Here is a 17,224-nt window from a genome sequence, read left to right as displayed (position 1 = left end):
GATCCAGTGTTAACTGGTCTGAAACATGGAGGGTAGCTAGCTAACATTAGCTGTGTGTGTGTGTCAGAGGATGGCTGCAGCTGAGGAGGAGGCGTTTTTAGGTTTTGGGGGGCTGAAGCTAGCAGACTGGTCGAGCTGGGACAGGATGGTGTGTGTGTGTGTGGGTGTGTGTGTGTGTGTGTGTGTGTGTGTGTGTGTGTGTGTGTGTGTGTGTGTGTGTGTGTGTGTATAAAGATACTGCAGGGATGAAAAGGCTATAAACACATACCAGACTTAGTGCAGGAGAAACTACAACTAAACAAATAAAATAAACAGTTTTTTGTAGAAGCTCTGGACTAGGTCTGGACCAAGTTTTGTGGGTTTTTCAGTTTGATTATGAAAAATAAAAATACAACATATTAAAAAAAAGAAAAAAAATGGATCAGTGGATCAGTTGCATGTCATGTTATTTTTTTGTTGCTGTGGCCCACCCAAGTAGATTTCCTCACCCACCTTAAAAACATTTTTATTTGTTGCTTTCAAAAGCCTGGTTGTAACTGCAGACTTGAATGGGGAAGGATTTTAAGTCTGCCGTGGTTCATTCAGGTGCAGTTTGAAAAATATTACAGATTAAAAAAACTCATATCACTATATTATTTACATTACAGTAACATGTTTGAGGTAATTCAATGTATTGCTTTTCTGTGTGAGCCAAGATGTAACAGGTTTATTTATCTGTAAAAGAACAAATCTGTCATCACAATTCTTTAGTAATCAACTTATCAAAAGCGTTTGTTTATTTAAAAAAAACAAAACAACTATCAGCTGATTGATATTATAGAAGGAAATATGTGTGACTAGTGACATATGCATTTGAACATTATCAACTTGCATTTGCAAAGCTGACTATTTATTTATTTATGAAAATATTTGAGAAGTTGTCTTGGATTTATTTGTAGATTTATGTACAGAGTGTTGAGTCTCTGTACACCTGGCTTCTCTGACATTTCACTGATGCTTTGTGTGAAAAGTCAGGCACTATTTATTGAACAAATTATTGTGTACATTTGAAAATTTTACAAATAAATTTTTTTTAGAAATGTTGCTAAGAAGTTTTTTGAAAATAATAATAATCAGTTGATGATTAATTGCTTTTCATTTTCATTGTAGTTCTGTCCCATGAACAAGTATGGCGGTTGACCTGAATTAAGGACAGTGTCTCCTGGCTGATACAGGTTCACTGGTCTGTGTCTTACAGGCCTTTCTACAGGAAACAGGTGTTTGTCTCCTGGTGAAAATGTCAGAAGAAAACATCTGTTATTAATGTCAGTCTGAAGTTGTTGATGTCAGTGTGACCAGGAGTGTAGCAGCCAGAGCTAACATCAGCCCCTCAGTGAAGTATTGACTCACGGTGTCTCCGCTGTGTGAGGGGGATGCTGTTTGTCAGGAACAGTGACGGGTGTTTTTTCATCAGCCGAAGAAAGTGTTTGACTCGGTGTTTGACTGATGGACACGTCTCATCTGTCTTCTCAGCAGCCATGGAGACGGATGGAGAGCAGAACCAGCAGGGGGCCTCAACCAATGGGAGCGCTCCGTCTGGGACCAGCTCCCGCCCCTCTCCCATGAACTCAATGTCTCTTTACGAAAGACAGGCTGTGCAGGTAGGTGTGTGTGTGTGTGTGTGTGTGTGTGTGTGTGTGTGCGTGTGCGTGCGCGCGCGCATGCCTGAACTATTGAGGGCTTTGTTTAGTTTGTGGACAGATAATTCAATTTCGCTAATTGTTAATTATTTTAATCAAAAATACCAAAACTTCACTGACTCCATGCAATGGTTTTTTTCATCGTTTACAATGGTATACTGTATATCTTCTGGTCGGACAAAATGTTACATTTGAAGACATCATATTGGGCTTTACAACCTTTTTCAATAAATGTTATTAATTAATGAATCAAGAAGATAATCGCCAGATTAATTGATAATAAATGTAATTTTTAATTGCAGGTCAAATTAGGCCTAAAAGCTTCTCTCCCTTAAGTTCATCAGTTAAATCAGTATTGAGAATAAATGTAAAAAATTCAAGAAGGTAGTACAGGTTTAACAAGTGTGCAACATATAAAATAATAAAATCAATGTTTTTTTTGTTTTTTTTTAAAAATCATTTTGGTATCTTTATATTTTCTGTGCTTATGCTGACTCATCAATCTGCTGTGTGATGACAGTTGTTACATGTGACGGAACATGTGATTACATGTGATGGAAAATTTGCTCGTCAGCACAGTGACATTTAGATGAGGGTTCTACAGTTCATTTCTGCCCTGAGGTAATCCTAGTGGGTTAATCTGCTCTAATCAGTAATAAACAGCAATACATTTTACACAGGGTTTATTAACTTTTCTGCTCATTGTTAAACCTCATTTATCTATGTTGCTAATTGGATAAACAGACCAGCTGCTGCTTGTGTCACCAACAAACAGAGATGCTGCAGTTGTTGTTGTGGGTCTTGTTGAACCCGTTTGCTTTAGGTGCAGTGAGATCATTCAGCTCTTTCTGTTTTTTATTGGGGACTGATGAAAACACTTCACCCACAAATACCACAACGACAGTGAAATATGTTTCCTCCATGTAAATTACCCCGTCAGGTTTTGTCTCTTGGTCTTACAGTAACTGTGCGTCTCTCTCTAATGGTCCAGTAACAAAGCTGAGACGCAGACTTGAGGATTATCAGTTGTAACTGCTGGACATTACAAACGTACTCACAGATTTCTAATCAGTGCACATAACCATGTGATTCAGGCCTAGATTTAAATAAATGAGACTTGGAGAGGCTTTTGGCTGCAGACAAAGATGAATGAATTTCATTTATTCATTTTAATATGGCCTCTTATTTCTAGAAGCAAAAACCTGGCTAACATGGTTTTATGAGAGCTTTGTTTGGTACAAGGCTTAATGCTGCATGCAGATTAAAAAAAATATGATATCTACAAAGTCTTTCCATGAGAAAACAGGAGCTTCACATCGCAAAAGACTGGGTTTGGATTATTGTTGATGTGTGAACGCAGCTCGTTTTGTGTATAAGCCAGGGAGAGAAAGGACGTGCTTGTTTGTCTCTATAATTTGTGATTTATGTGTAAGATGAGGGACAGGAAGTGATGGAGAGCGACTGAATTGGGGAGGTGAAGGGAGAGATTGAGTCTCTCTGCGCTGATGGGGGCTGTGTGTAATTTTCTCAGGCTTCTGTCACCCTGCACAGCCATCTGTCTTTGTCACCCTGCTCACACTAATCCAGCCCGCCGCGCTCGCTTTCATCTTACAACTTATTACTATATGAGCCTCAGCTCATACATCAGGCAGCTGGCAGGAGGCTCAGCACCCTGCTACAGCGCCTATCCTTCCCTGCTTCCTCTGCCCTTGTTTCTCTTATTCCTCTTCTCTCTCAGTTTTCATGTTACTATACTTTTATTCTTTTCTAGTCCAACTTCTTTCATTCCTCCTTACTTCCACATCTTCTGATGACATGTCCTCCTCTTTTCTACTGTCGTCTAACCTCTCTCTTCACTTGCTTTACTGCCCCTTCATTTTTCTTTTCTCTCCTCCTCCCTCCAGGCCCTGCAGGCGTTACAGAGGCAGCCCAATGCAGCTCAGTACTTCCAGCAGCTGATGCTGCAGCAGCAGATCAACAACGCCCAGCTGCAGAACCTGGCCGCTGTGCAACAGGTAAAGGTATATGCATAGTATACTGTCTCTAAACTGATGTCAAAGATTGTTTACAAATTATTCATGTAACCGTTACCACGTGCAAATCAGAAATAATGTCAGAGGCAGAGAACATAAGGTGGCCAGAGAAAAAGATTAAAATAATGAAAGAGACCAGCGGAATCACAGAACAAAACAAAATAACCGCAGCGTGCACCAGCGAGAGGAAGCTCTGCATAAAGAGCAAACTCTGGAAACCACCAGAAAAAGATGTGAAAACCACGGGTGCAGTAGCTGCTGGACGGCTGTGGTTAGTCACCAAAACAAAGAGCCATGTGTGGCTTTAAACACATGGCAGCCTGTATAAACATGTCACTGTGGATTTTGTTTGGAAGATTGAAACCTAAAACTTCTCTTCTCTTCTCTTCTCTTCTCTTCTCTTCTCTTCTCTTCTCTTCTCTTCTCTTCTCTTCTCTCTTCGTTTCACCTCACTTCAACTTCCTCTTCCCCTTCCTCTTCCTCCCAGGCCACTCTGGCTGCCAGTCGTCAGTCAAGTCCTTCCAGCAGCAGCTCGTCTCAGACCACCAGCACCACAGCTGTACGTTCCTTTCTCTGTTCTTTTTTTTTTTTTTTTTTTTTTTTTTTTTTTTTTTTTGACTAAACAAAATTGTCTCCCTCCTCAGCTGCTTGACGGAGGACAATCGTGCAGAGACTCTTTTCATAAACTCCGTCTTTATTTGCTGAATCAAAGCCTGACGTTTCATGTCACGCCTTCATCTGGGGCCAAAGAGGACAAATGGGTTCATTCAGAGCAAATCAAACCAGCCAGAAGAGCAAGCAACAAAAAAAACATTCACAGTATAATTTCCAACATATTGTATCAAATCAAAATGATCAAAGTTAAACTTAACCCCCCAAGGCTCTGCACTGCGATAGTGTGTTTCATTGATAAAGTTACACATTGTTATTTTTCAGGCCAGTGTAACATCTGGAGCAGGGTCCACAACCAGCAGCCGTCCTATGGGCGCCTCGGCAACATCCACAATCAGCCAGTCGGTGCTGCTGAGTGGGACAGCAGGAGGGCAGGGACAAATGTACCTGAGGGTGAGTTTCACATACAGTCAGCAAGTAAGTTTGGCCTCGGGCCAGTTTTTTTTTTTCCTACTCCATCAGATGGCGGCCAGAACATAATCAAAGGCTAATTTAAGAAATTGATTGAAGTTGATTTGTCACTGTTAACATGTGGTCACAGTTACAGAAGTCTGTAAAGCAAGCAATGGAACGTTTGGAGCTTCCTTTCAGAATATTTTCAGAATTAAAAACTCTCATTAGCTTGAAATCATAAAAAAAAAAAGGACTTACTTTCAGATGTAAACTCAGAGTGAGCTGTTCAGCTGTCGCCATCTTGGCAGTACCTGACTTGCTTGTGGCAAACATACGCTCGCCCACCTGTCCCTCAAAGTGGCATGCCCTCATATATACATAAGTTACCGTAATAAAATTTAATTGAGCGAATTATATAAAAATTCGCCCCCCGTTCAATTGTCATGAAGGAGCAAATTAGCTATAGAGACCAAAACTGTTTTTGTACCAGGCTATAAACATATTTATTTCTGGGAGTCTATGGGGATTGACTTCCTTTTAGAGCCAGAGTCGACTGGTCAATAGAAGAAATGCAGTTTTTGGTACTTCGTTGTTGGCTTCATTCTTCAGCCTCTGAGGTTGCCGCTTGCTCGAAATAAAAGCATTGCTTCAAAAAGGAACTTTCTCACACCCTTATTTTGTAGGCAAAATCGTTAAAGAGGAAGTGATTCTGTGGGTAACTGTTGTCGTCATCTATTTTAGCATCCTGGTTCTTGAATTTTTGTGTGAGTTTAAAGGCTGATCTTATTGTGATCAAAGTCAAATCATTTCCTGACGAGCCGGTACCGAGGTCATACTTGACACCAGTGTTAGTTTAGTATTGGACTGTCCTGTTGTCCTGCAGGTTAACCGCTCCCTGAGGGCCCCCATCTCCTCACAGCTCATCTTCATGCCCGGCAGCACGGCAACTGCTGCCGTGGCAACCGTCACCCAGCAGCCACAGGCTCAGCAACAGCAGCAAGAGGTGACTCCAACCTCCTCCTCCAGCGGCCAATCAGACAATGATCAGGTTTGTGGAATGAGAGTGTGTGAAGAGTCCTAACCCCCCACCCCCACCCCCATCCCCCACCCCCACCACCACCACCATGGAGTGTTGGGTTCACACAGGTTTTCCTCTCTGTCCCTTTCTCTAGGTGCAGAATCTAGCCATGCGAGGTGTGTCCAGTCCCAAAGGTGTCGGTGTTAAGACTGAAGCCCCAGAGAGGAGTGACTCAGGTGAGGGAAGAAAGTGAAGGCAGTCTGCTGGACTAGACATCTTCCTGATTGTAACAGCTGTGAATAGTGATGGATGACGAGTCTAGAGCCAAGCTAGCTGCTCTGTGAGGCGCTGCTTTGAGCTGAATGCTAACTTCAGCTCACGAAGACCGTGCTAATTTGATGTTGTAGCAGGTGACCTTTGATGTTTACCATCTTAGTTTAGGGTTGTAGCATGCCTAATTATGCTAATTAGCATAATTAATTGTAACTGAGTGTCTCTGGATCTTTCAGGATCATGTTTTGGTTTTTTGGCCTATAACTTTTAATTCAATTCAATTCAATTCAATTCTTTCCCCCAAATTTCTTCTACAACACAGAAATTCCAAAAACGTTGCAAAACAAGTTGCATTGCCGTGTCAAATAAAACATCAAAAGTAACAGGACATATCTATAAAGTGCAATTCAATTCAGTTTTATTTATATATCGCCAAATCATAACATACATTATCTCAAGGCACTTTACTAGAGAGAAACCCAACATCTCCCACAATGAGCAAACACTTGGTGTCAGTGAAGAGTTAAAACAGAAGGTGGGGGAGGAGACCAGGAACAGCTGTATTTACTGTTGACTGTTCATTTTTATAGTGAAAATGATAATAGTAATACCCACAGATATAATGGTGTTATCAATAACAGCAGCAATTACCAATGATAAAAATAGAGAGGGGGGGTCACAAACTACAGTAGAGAGAAAATACAAAGTTAATGACATGCATTAGTATGATATGAATGGAGAGAGAGAGCGAGAGAGAGAGCACAGTGCATCATGGGACTACTTTACTGTTTAGGTTTAGTCTCACTGCTCTCATTGGTGTAATTTTCAGACGCTCCACGCAGCTGTTTTCAATGAGAAGCAGAACACAGACAAAGTTAGTGTAAAAAGGATTTTAAAGGAGTGTGGATGTTCATCAGGCGGACGGAAACACGTCTCCAGGTGAATTCCAGTGTTTCTGCGCGCTAGTTGGATGTATGAAAAGGCAAATGTTTGCTCAAATTAAAAGGTGCTAATGTGCTAGTGCTGCTTGTTCCTGCTCCAGGTTTAAATGTCATAACTGCTGCTGTGTGTGTAACTTGTTTTTTTTCTGTTCTGTCTTTTTCCCAGCTGCCTACTCTCTGGTTCAGCCCTCCCACCAGTCAAACCCTCAGTCTCCCGCCAAGCCAAGCCAGCCTCAGCCCCAGCCCCCCCACATCAAAATCCCCACGTACCCTCAGCCCACCAACCTCAAAGCCCACCCCTCCTCTTCCTCTGTTGCCTCCTCCTCCTCCTCTTCCTCCAACTCCTCCATCCCTCTCTCCCAGCTGCTGCTCCACGGGACCCGGACCCTCACCACAGGAACCACAGCTCCCACAGCAGCACACACCCTGGTCCTAACGTCCAATGCGGCATCACAGCCGCACGGGTACCCAGTTGGCACGGCGACCATCAAACCGGCTGTCAATGCTCAGACTCTGGTGGTACAGCCTCTACAGAAGACCTCACTCAGCGCCGAGAAATCAGGCCACGGCAACGGACCCATCCCCATCCAACCTAAAACTCTGCAGGGGCTTCGTCTGCCCCTCCAGCTGCCTTCTAGGAACCCCCCTCCCATCCTGCCTGCCCCACCACCATCCAGCAGCTCTGCCCAGCCTGCCCAGCCCCCTCAGCCACCACACATCCCAGTCCAGATTGTGGGGGCAAGGCAGAGCACACTGGGAAACGCCCAGGCTCTGGCTCTGGCCCGGAGCAGCTGCAGCCAGGACGGAGCCGCCGTCCTCACCAGCTCTTCCAGCCTGCTCACCATGGTGGCTTCCATCGCTTCCAGGGAGGGCGGGGTCGTGGGCCGAGGGGTGGGGCTAAAGGCGCTTCAGTCACCGCAGGAGGCTCCCCCGTTGGCTCAGGTCTCTCAAGTGCACCCCCAGGCCAATCAGAGCTCTGGACAGAGTCAGAACGGACCCATAGCTTCAAGCCCTGCCTCCTCCCAATCCCCCACCGTTTCCTCTCCCCCCACCTCGCTGTCTCGTTCCTCCCTCTCCCTCCCTCTAGTAACTGAAGAGCAGAGAGGAGCGTCAGTGGGTGTCACCACCAATGGAGACTCATCAGGAAGTCAGACACCACAGGTCAGCTGATCACTGTTTATTAGTCAAGATTTCATACACTCCTTATTACACCGATGTGCATCTTCAATATCTGTGTCCGTCTGTTTGTATATTTGTGTAACAACATCTCTACTGTTTTAATATGTGAATTTCACTTCCTCCGCATGGACCACAGAGTCAACACAGCAAATAAGATACAGTTTGATTTCACAACAATTTAATATAATGGCAGTTTTTCTAATACAGTGGTATTTAAAGGAATAGTTTGACTAGTATCTGATTAGTAGCACTATGGATCATTGTTTTAATGGGTCCCCCTTGGTTTGTACTATGAACACTAACAGTATTGCACATGCACACGTAAGAGCAATGCAGCTGATGTGATACAGGTTTCAGGCTCTTCGTTAGTTGGTGGTAATGCACTGAGAAATGTAACAGTGCTTTCGCAAAGACGGTGAAGAAGAAGACATGCAAAACATGGCATTCCAAGCATTCCAAAGATGTTGCGGTTTTTGGTGAACTTTTGTTTGTTTACAACAAAACTCCACAGGAGACCTTTAAGTATGGAGCAAGAGCCGTGAAGTGATTACCTGAGCTAGCCTTGCTCTGTGTGAAGCTGCGTCCCAGTTCAGGGGCCACATCCTTCAAAGACTGCATTTGAAGACCACGTCACAGCGGTGTGACTGGGCTGTCCCCATTTCGAAGGCTCCTTCATATGCATCCTTACACTGCACAAAGTACCCCAGAATCCAGAGATGTAGTTGCCCAGATATTTCAAACAATGACCCCATATATGATGCAATCTGGACTGGACATGCTCTGATCACAGCATTGTAAGAAAAAATCTCCAGATATGGTCCACATTCTTGCAAGAACCTAAAAAGGATATCCCCGGATTCTTGCGGTTTTGGCATACTTTCCCATGATTCCTTGCGCACCAGTGATGAATCGTTTTTCATAAAGACGATATTACAGAGGATAAACAGAAAGTCCTCTGTAGACCTGGCCGTCTCATTTTGGTCTTCGTAGGCCACGCCTTTGTTGAACAGGTCCTCGGAAGGATGCTGCCCCTGAATTGGGACACAGATAAAGTGTGGGCAATTAATTCCTAAGGAGTCTTGTCATCACTGTGAGGTTGGGAAGTGCTGGGTGAAGATAAACTGTTGTTTGTCAAGATGCAGTTAACTTCTAAAGCTGTGATGTTCTCTTGTCTTATGTTGTTTTCTTTCTTTTGTTCCACAACAACCTGAAGCGCACTGTTCATTAGTATCTCTTGCTTCCACTGTTTGACCTCCTGTTACTCAGCGTGATCATTTCTAACACTTTTTTTTTTTTAGGGAAAGCAGATGACTGGTTCGCTGAAAAGGAAATCAGATTCAAACTCAGCCAATGATGCAGATGGCCCCTCCCCCCCACGGATCCAGCCTGTCAGAGATCACTCCTCTGTTCTCCCAACCAATCCCATTGAAGCAGGTAACGACAACAGAGACACATGTAAATCTCCATAGTTGATAAATAATATAAGACTAATCTAACACACATCTTCCTCACCTCCCCACCAGTCTCTGCTGCTCCTCCTCCAGCCCCGCCCTCTCCCTCCCCAGTCCTGTCAGTGTCCCGTGGTGTATGTGGTCAGGGGGAGAGAGCTCCTCCCCCTCAAGCTGTAGTTAAACCTCATGTCCTAACACACCTCATAGAGGGCTTCGTCATCCAGGAAGGGGCAGAGCCTTTCCCTGTGAGTACATGGGATTTGTAGTCTTTAATATCCCACTCCTACAGGACACACCTCCTCTATATGATGCTGTTTTAGTGGTCACTGAGCTTTTTTTTTTTTCTGTTTATCAACAGGTATGTGGTCCAGTGAAGGACTCAGCTGGTGAGGATTTAACCAATGACAGTCCGGACACTAACCAATCAGAGGCGGTTACCACTGCAACAGGTAACAGCTCTGAAATACTGCTGCCTTCCAGACATGTCTTAGGGTTGAAAATTGCTTTTAATGCTTCAAATTAGACCTCAAAGTGTGAAACATGGGTCCGGTTTCACAAAGACAGACTTTGACTGTCGCTCAGATAGAACAAATAGTCAGATTTCATATGGACGTATAAATTCATCCGGTGCACAAAGCAGTTTAGTTCTTGACTGTCGTAAAATGGACTGTGGTACAATGCATTCTGGGTAAATTAAGACTTTCTTCAATATAAAAAGAACTGCATCCATTGCTCAGCTCCATTTACCCAAGCAGACAATGTTTGTCTTTTGGAAGAATTCAACAGTTACAAGGTTTCACTTGTGAAATTCCGCAAAACCATAAAAAGAAAAATCTGATTTGGAAAAAAAATGCTGCGGTCTCTTAAAAACTCTTTTCCTGTCTCATGTTTTCCTGTTTTTTGTTGTTGGGTGCTACTGGTCAGCAGAGGTGTCATTGATTGTTACCATGGTAACATTGGTCTTAGGCCTGGATTAGCCTGGGGGTAAGGTGTCTAATGTTTTTGTCTTAAAATAAGTCAGTCTTTATTCTTGTGAAACCGTCTCACTTGCGTTAGACTGATCTATGAGCAAAATTAAGACTGGCCTAACACTACAGACCAGTCTGAAATATCTTTGTGAAATCGGCCCATGGTCTTCGTTCTCATCTTTTTAAGGTTTCTGTAAACACTAAACAACTGTGCTTTAAAATTTGTAGAATCTGAAAAACTGTTGTTTTGCATCATATGATTAAAATCTCTCAAAACAGCCGTAATCAAAGGGAAAGGACGCAAGTTAAAGCTGTTAATTTGCTCTTCCAGCTGACTGTCCATACTAATTAGCTAGTTAACCTTTTCCAAACATAATTAACATAACATGGACACGGAGAACAGGATTTTAAACTGTGCAACAGAATGACCCTTGTTTGACCCTTGTTTGTTTGAGCTGGGAGACCTGAACGCTCAGAGGTTTTAATTACAATCTCCATGCTGGAAATTACCCACAGGCAGCATAACAGCACAGTGAAATGTCATTAGTCTCCTCGTCTCAGAATAAAGACAGTCTCAGTTTGCCTTGTTTATCTGAGTTGTTCTTGTCATGCAGCTCATTTATTTTATGTACAAACAGTAGAAATGATAAAACTTAACCTGTGCTCTGTTCTCTCTCTAAACTTTCCCCTCAGTGCTTAAGTGTGAGTACTGTAAAAACTTTGCTCCTGCCAGCCAGTTCAGAGGCACCAAAAGGTTCTGCTCCATGACTTGTGCCAAGAGGTACTTCAACATGCATGAAATATAATATATGCAGTGGAGGAAGCTGTCTGAGAATTCACTGTAAAGCTGCTGTGGCCTGTTTTCTCTCACCTTTCGAAGAGATTCAAGACGTTTTAGGCCGTTTTGTTTTATGCCTATTAAAGAGAAAACAAAAAAACATCTGTTTCTCAGAGACTGACCGTAGTCTGAATTTTAGAAGTAATTGAGTCTTTAAAAAGAAATATTTATTTGTTTAACCATTCAATTGTATATATCTAAATTTTACTTTCCTACGTTATGATGTAAATGTTGTTTCAAAGCCCTCCCTTACTACCAGGTTTTTAATTCTGGTTGAAATAAACAGTTTTTTAGTTTTTAGTTTTTCCTTTTCTCAAAAAAAAAGTCAAATTTTGAGATTCATAGAACTATCAGAATGACCTTTTTAAAACTTGGTGTGTCTAATATGTGTGTAATCTCAGAATGTGAACTCCTCTTCATGTCATTAAATCCTCAAATTCTCCAAAATTTTAGCGAGGGCATGACCTCGGTGTCCTGAACAGAGATCAAATATGAGAGTTACATGTGAATTCTCAGGTGACTGCAGCTGTATGTTTCACAGCATGTGTGTTTTCTGTTCTCATGGTTTATTTTTCTGTTTGAATACTGTCGTAGCTCCACTTCATGCTCATTTCTCTACAAAAATGGCATGAAAACTCAAATACCAGTCCAGTCCAGTTAGTTTTGTTGATGTTTTTCTCTTTTGAATTTGCCCCACATTAAAATTGTATTTATGATGACTTTATAAACAATGCTCTGTCTGCATTGTTTGTAACAGTATGCCATCAGCATATGATTTTTACATTTTCTGCTTCTGCTTTGCATTTGTCCCTTTGCCCACTACATGTGTATAGGTTATATACTGCGTATGGTGCAAAGAGATAAAGACTATGTTTTGCTCGTCTTGGCTTCAGTACCGTATATGTCACTCTTTGTCTACGATACAGTATGTATTGGTTCCCCAGGTACAACGTCAGCTTCAGGCAGCACTTCTGCGTGCGGCAGGGTCATAGCCAGGGTCAAGGTCAGGATCACCCTCCAGATCAGGATCAAGGCCAGGGTCACCTCTCCAACTCGGACGAGGAGGGAGGAATCGCCAGGCGGAGGGTTCCCCGCAGGACCAGCTCAGAAATAGCCAGTGCCAAGATAGCAGGGAGACCCATACCTGTCAAGGTGAGCCGGTCTTTAAGTTCATATTTCACAATTTTCCTGTGTTTTATCTGAAGTTTTGATCCATAAGAAGATATATTTGTGGTTTTAAGAACCAAAAACCATCTCAGTGTAGTTTTACATCTCCTCTCTCAGGCTTCCCTCTGGAGCTCTAGCAACAACAGGTCGTGAGCCAATCAGAAGAGAGGAGGCTCTGATCCTCTCTTTTGATCAGTGACTGTTTTCTGAGTGATCCAATAAAAATATAGATTTCAGGTAAAAAGAGAAACCAAATCCTGCAAGGTTGGATGGTGGGTCCAGTTGGGCGGGGCTTGGGGCACGGCTGAGAGTAGTGACTGCTTTTTTGTGACATCATAAAGTTACAGAAGTCCTGATGGCTCACTTTAAGGCTCAGTTAATGAATACAGGCTGTGTGCATTTCTATGTGGACTGAGCGCTTTGATACTTTTATTAATATAGAACCTAGACCTGATCGATAATCAAAGAAGACATGGAAATCTACCTATTAACTATATGGCACCTTTAAGTTTTGAAAGGTTTAGTAGTGGGAAAAATCAAGATAAGATTAAGAAACCAAGAAAGTTAAACTGGTAAATGTTTCAGTGCTCGATGCAGACACTCATATGATAGTTGATCATTTCATTCCAACATCAGGGGTTTTAATCTGCTGCTATAACAAACTCCACTCCTCTGGGAAGGGTCTCAGATTTTAGAGCTGTTCTAATTCACCCCAGAGTTGTTGAATGGGGTTCAGGTCAGGGCTCTGTGCAGACCAGTCAACTTCTTCCACACCAAACTGGGAAAACAATTTCTGTACGGAGCCGGCTTTTGTGTATGGGAGCATTGTTGTATTGAAACAAGAAAGGGTCTTCCCACAAGGTTGGAAGGACCTACTGTCTAAAATATCTTTGTATGCTGCAGCATTAAGATTTCCCTTCATGTGCGCAAAGGGGCTTTACCCACAGCAATAAAAAAATATCCCCATATTTTTGGCCATGAAGCGTAAAGTTAAAATGGGATAAAAACATAACAGTAATGAACACAATAACACATAGAACAAGGAGTTAGACAATATGGATGGGCATATATTCAGGTGAAAAGCAACTTTTTGGATCCACACCTACCTCTCAGTCTTCCCTGTAAATGTCTTCTGCCCCCTAGTGGCTGCAAAGGGCCAATGCAGCCTTTACAAACAAAGCACATAACTAGATTCATTCTCTCTCAGTTTGGGGGCTTTATTTCATTTTCATTATATACATTAAGACTGTTACTTGGTACAGTTTAGATCTTTATTTATGGATGTGATCACACACAGTCAAAACTGGGAGGCAGTGCAGCCATACGCTTCTGCTAAAGGTGGAGTTTTAAATGCCTCGCTCACTGGCACCCCCCACCCCCCACCCTTCTCCACAGTGCCGTTCAGAGTCCAGCCATTCAGATGAGGAGTCCAGTGGGGAGGAGGATGAAGACGACCCCATGTCCCTCTCGCCGGCGTCCTCGGCCTCCTGCCACCAGCCGCCTCCCCCGCTCCCGACGGAGAGCTCCGCACCCGGCTGCCTGCCTGCGATCCCCGCCCAGTGGAGTGTGGAGGAAGTGTCACACTTTATTTCTTCGCTACAAGGTGGGAAGATCTGTACAAATGCTGATACTGATTATGTCATTAGAAACAAGCATCTTGCAAGTTGAATTACTGATGTTTTGAGTAAGTTTAGTAACTTACCCTTCCATTTTTTCCTCACAGGCTGTGAGGAGCTCGCCTCCCAGTTCCTGTCGCAGGAGATTGACGGACAGGCACTGCTGCTGCTGAAGGAGGAGCACCTCATGTCCACCATGAACATCAAGCTAGGTCCTGCCCTCAAGATCTGTGCCCACATTAACAATCTGAGAGACTGATGTCTCCATAAATCCACTCCATGTTCAAAGTCAAGCCCTGGGCATTTACCCCAAACTCTTGTCCTGCATCCAGTTCAGATATAGAACTGGTTCCAGAGCGGTCAGAGTCCTTGCAGGTGAATGTATGAGGTACAGTCTGTTTCCAAAACAAACAAACTTGAATCTGTTGTTGACCATGTTTTTTAAAGGTCGTATTTGCACAGGAGTATTCTGAATTCCTTACAAATCTGTCATGTCTGTCAGTTGCAAAAAATACTACAGATTACAAACTATATTTTGGTGAAGTTACATGTTGTTTCTGTGCAAAATCAGCACTTGCAGGCAGAAATAGTTTTTACCAAGTGATTACATTTTCGTTTGTCACTCTTTAAATTTTAAACCTGTCTTGTAAAATGCAGAAATGGAGGTTTTTGAATGTATTTTCAGTGCAGAGATCAACTGTATTGAGTTCAATGAGTAAATGAGGATAAGATTAAATCTACAGTACTCTTACAGGATTCCCGCATTTTACAAGTTGCTGCTCTTTCTACAGACTTTGACCCAGGCTTTTGTTACATCTCATATTCCAAGTTGAGCTCAGCTAAACAAACAGAACACTGAAGAATCACACAGAAGAATGCACAATTGTTTCATTCATGGTGCAGGAAAAGTGTTCTTTAAAATATTCTCCCCTCTTTATTGGTGATTGTAGTTTAACACTTTAACGTGTTTGATTACAGCTCTTCACCTGGTTTAAGCCACAGTCAGCACAGGATTCAGACAGAAAGACGTATAAGATTTAAAGAATTCAGTCAATATCTCAAGATTACATCTGATTTTATTTTGAAAAAGTATTTTGTAAGGAAAGCACTCGGATGATTTTGACCTTTAATGTCATGTATGTAATAAAAAAAACTAGTACTTTCAACATCATAATCACTTTGTTAAAAAATAGGCATCATCATTTGTAAATGATGGCACTTTTATTTTGAAAGTGGCCTATTCTCTAACTTACAGGGTATATAGTGAAGAGTACAGGGTACTGGCTGCAGAGATGCCAGACCAGAGTCCAAATAAAACCCAAACCCCTCGAGGTTCAGAGAGCATTTTATATCTCAAAATACTGATGTTACATCTGTTTTCTCACATCTGTATTACACACAGAGCACAGCAGCAGTAGACAAAACTCTACTCGAAATGCTTTTTCACTCAGTATCTTAAGGGGATCCAGCCTTTTCAAGTTTTTTCTTAACAGAGGACTCATTGTTGACTCTTAAAAAGGACTGAAATCTGCAAAATCTGTGACTGTTTTGTTCTGTTAGGCAGTTTGACAGATTTGAAACGGTACAACCAGCTGCTTGTTGCGGCATGCGTACGAGTGACGGGTAACGTCACGGGCTTGATTTTGTGTAGTGACATAAAGTTTAAAAGAAAAAGCTGAAAGAGATGAAGGATGATAGAAGTTGTTCATATGAAGTAACTTTAAAGGTCCCATATTTTAACCTTTTCCAGTGTTGTATTTGCAGTGTTGATCCATAAGAAGATATATTTGTGGTTTTAAGAACCAAAAAACATCTCAATGTAGTTTTACATCTCCTCTCTCAGGCTTCTCTCTGGAGCTCTGGTAACAACAGGTCAGTGAGCCAATCAGAAGAGAGGAGGCTCTGAGCCTCTCTTCTGATTGGCTGGCTGTTTTCTGATTGAATCCAATAAAAATATAGCAGATTTCAGGTAAACACTCAGAGAAACCAAATCCTGCAAGGTTGGATGGTGGGTCCAGGTGGGCGGCGCTTGGGGCATGGCTGAGGACAGTGACTGCTTTGGTGTGACATCACAGTTCCAGAAGTACTGACGGCTTGTTTTAAGGCTCAGTTTCTGAATACAGGCTGTGTGCATTTCTCTGTGGACTGAGCGCTTTGATACTTTCACAGTATTAGTATAGAACCTAGACCTACTTTATAATCAAAGAACACATGGAAATCTACCTTTTTACTATATGGGACCTTTAATTTGCATTTTTGAACAAAAACCACAGTCTGTTCAGAAGAAGAGACTGGTAGCTACATGTGGACCTATGTTTCTAATGGATGGAAAAAAAATCATACCTGACTGATTGAGCGTGTGAATGAATGAAACCTTAAACTATACTGTAATAAGTGTAAAATTTGCCTTTATATTTAAATGCACATTTGTTTGCTGGACTGCCTTGTTTGAGCTTTTTACCGTAGGAGTTTTCTCATGTTATCTCTCTGTGAACCTTGTGGCCTTTCTCACTAGTCTCTACAATAGGTTTAGATAAGGATTGTCTGTTTTTTAACTGCTTTTCATATCATTCCTTGTTTTATATTAGTGCTTACTTTTTTACAATTGTTACTTCAAGCAATGACATGTTTTGCCTTTTCCAAAAAAAAGAAGTGTGACTGAATAGTAGCTCCCTTGATCAAGGAAACTTGCTGTCTTCCTCATAGCTTCGTCACATAGCGTGTAACTACCAACAGTATTTACCTTTCTAGCTATAGCGATCTTTGGCTTTATTGTTAGTGACTGTGGCCATTACAGTATTTTCTTTCAAAAAGGATAATATTCTTTGATAGCTGTGTGTTTATATTTCACAGTCGCCCCAGGATTTTGGAGTATTTTAAATCAGCTGGTCCCTCAGCATATCGTGAAGACCAAAAAAATATACCACTTATACTTGTGAGCCACAATTTCTTACTTAAATCGTTGCAGTTCTGCTGTGATTACTGGTGTAACGTTT

General features: G+C 42.2%; 1 protein-coding gene across 1 annotated transcript; it reads left to right on the top strand.

Annotated features, from left to right (window-relative positions):
• Positions 1-1,412: 1,412 nt before the first annotated feature.
• Positions 1,413-15,998, top strand: LOC111233226 (polyhomeotic-like protein 1). Its single transcript, XM_022760991.1, has 15 exons — positions 1,413-1,431; positions 1,513-1,640; positions 3,584-3,694; positions 4,200-4,271; positions 4,649-4,777; positions 5,661-5,825; positions 5,950-6,031; positions 7,176-8,170; positions 9,487-9,622; positions 9,712-9,884; positions 9,998-10,088; positions 11,301-11,388; positions 12,390-12,597; positions 14,008-14,215; positions 14,336-15,998. Exons 1-15 carry the CDS (start codon positions 1,413-1,415, stop codon positions 14,485-14,487), a joined length of 2,757 nt encoding a protein of 918 aa, XP_022616712.1. The 3' UTR covers positions 14,488-15,998.
• Positions 15,999-17,224: the final 1,226 nt, after the last annotated feature.

Source organism: Seriola dumerili, unplaced genomic scaffold, assembly GCF_002260705.1.
Source record: "Seriola dumerili isolate Sdu_G_001 unplaced genomic scaffold, Sdu_1.0 BDQW01000381.1, whole genome shotgun sequence".
NCBI classification, from domain to species: Eukaryota; Metazoa; Chordata; class Actinopteri; order Carangiformes; family Carangidae; genus Seriola; species Seriola dumerili.
Note: the sequence above shows the minus strand (reverse complement) of the source record. Positions and strands in the feature narration are given on the sequence as shown.

Coding starts and splice junctions, on each gene's coding strand:
- LOC111233226 (XM_022760991.1), top strand. Junction 1,641..3,583: donor ACGAAAGACAGGCTGTGCAG/GTAGGTGTGTGT, acceptor TCCTCCCTCCAG/GCCCTGCAGGCGTTACAGAG. Junction 12,598..14,007: donor GGAGACCCATACCTGTCAAG/GTGAGCCGGTCT, acceptor CCTTCTCCACAG/TGCCGTTCAGAGTCCAGCCA.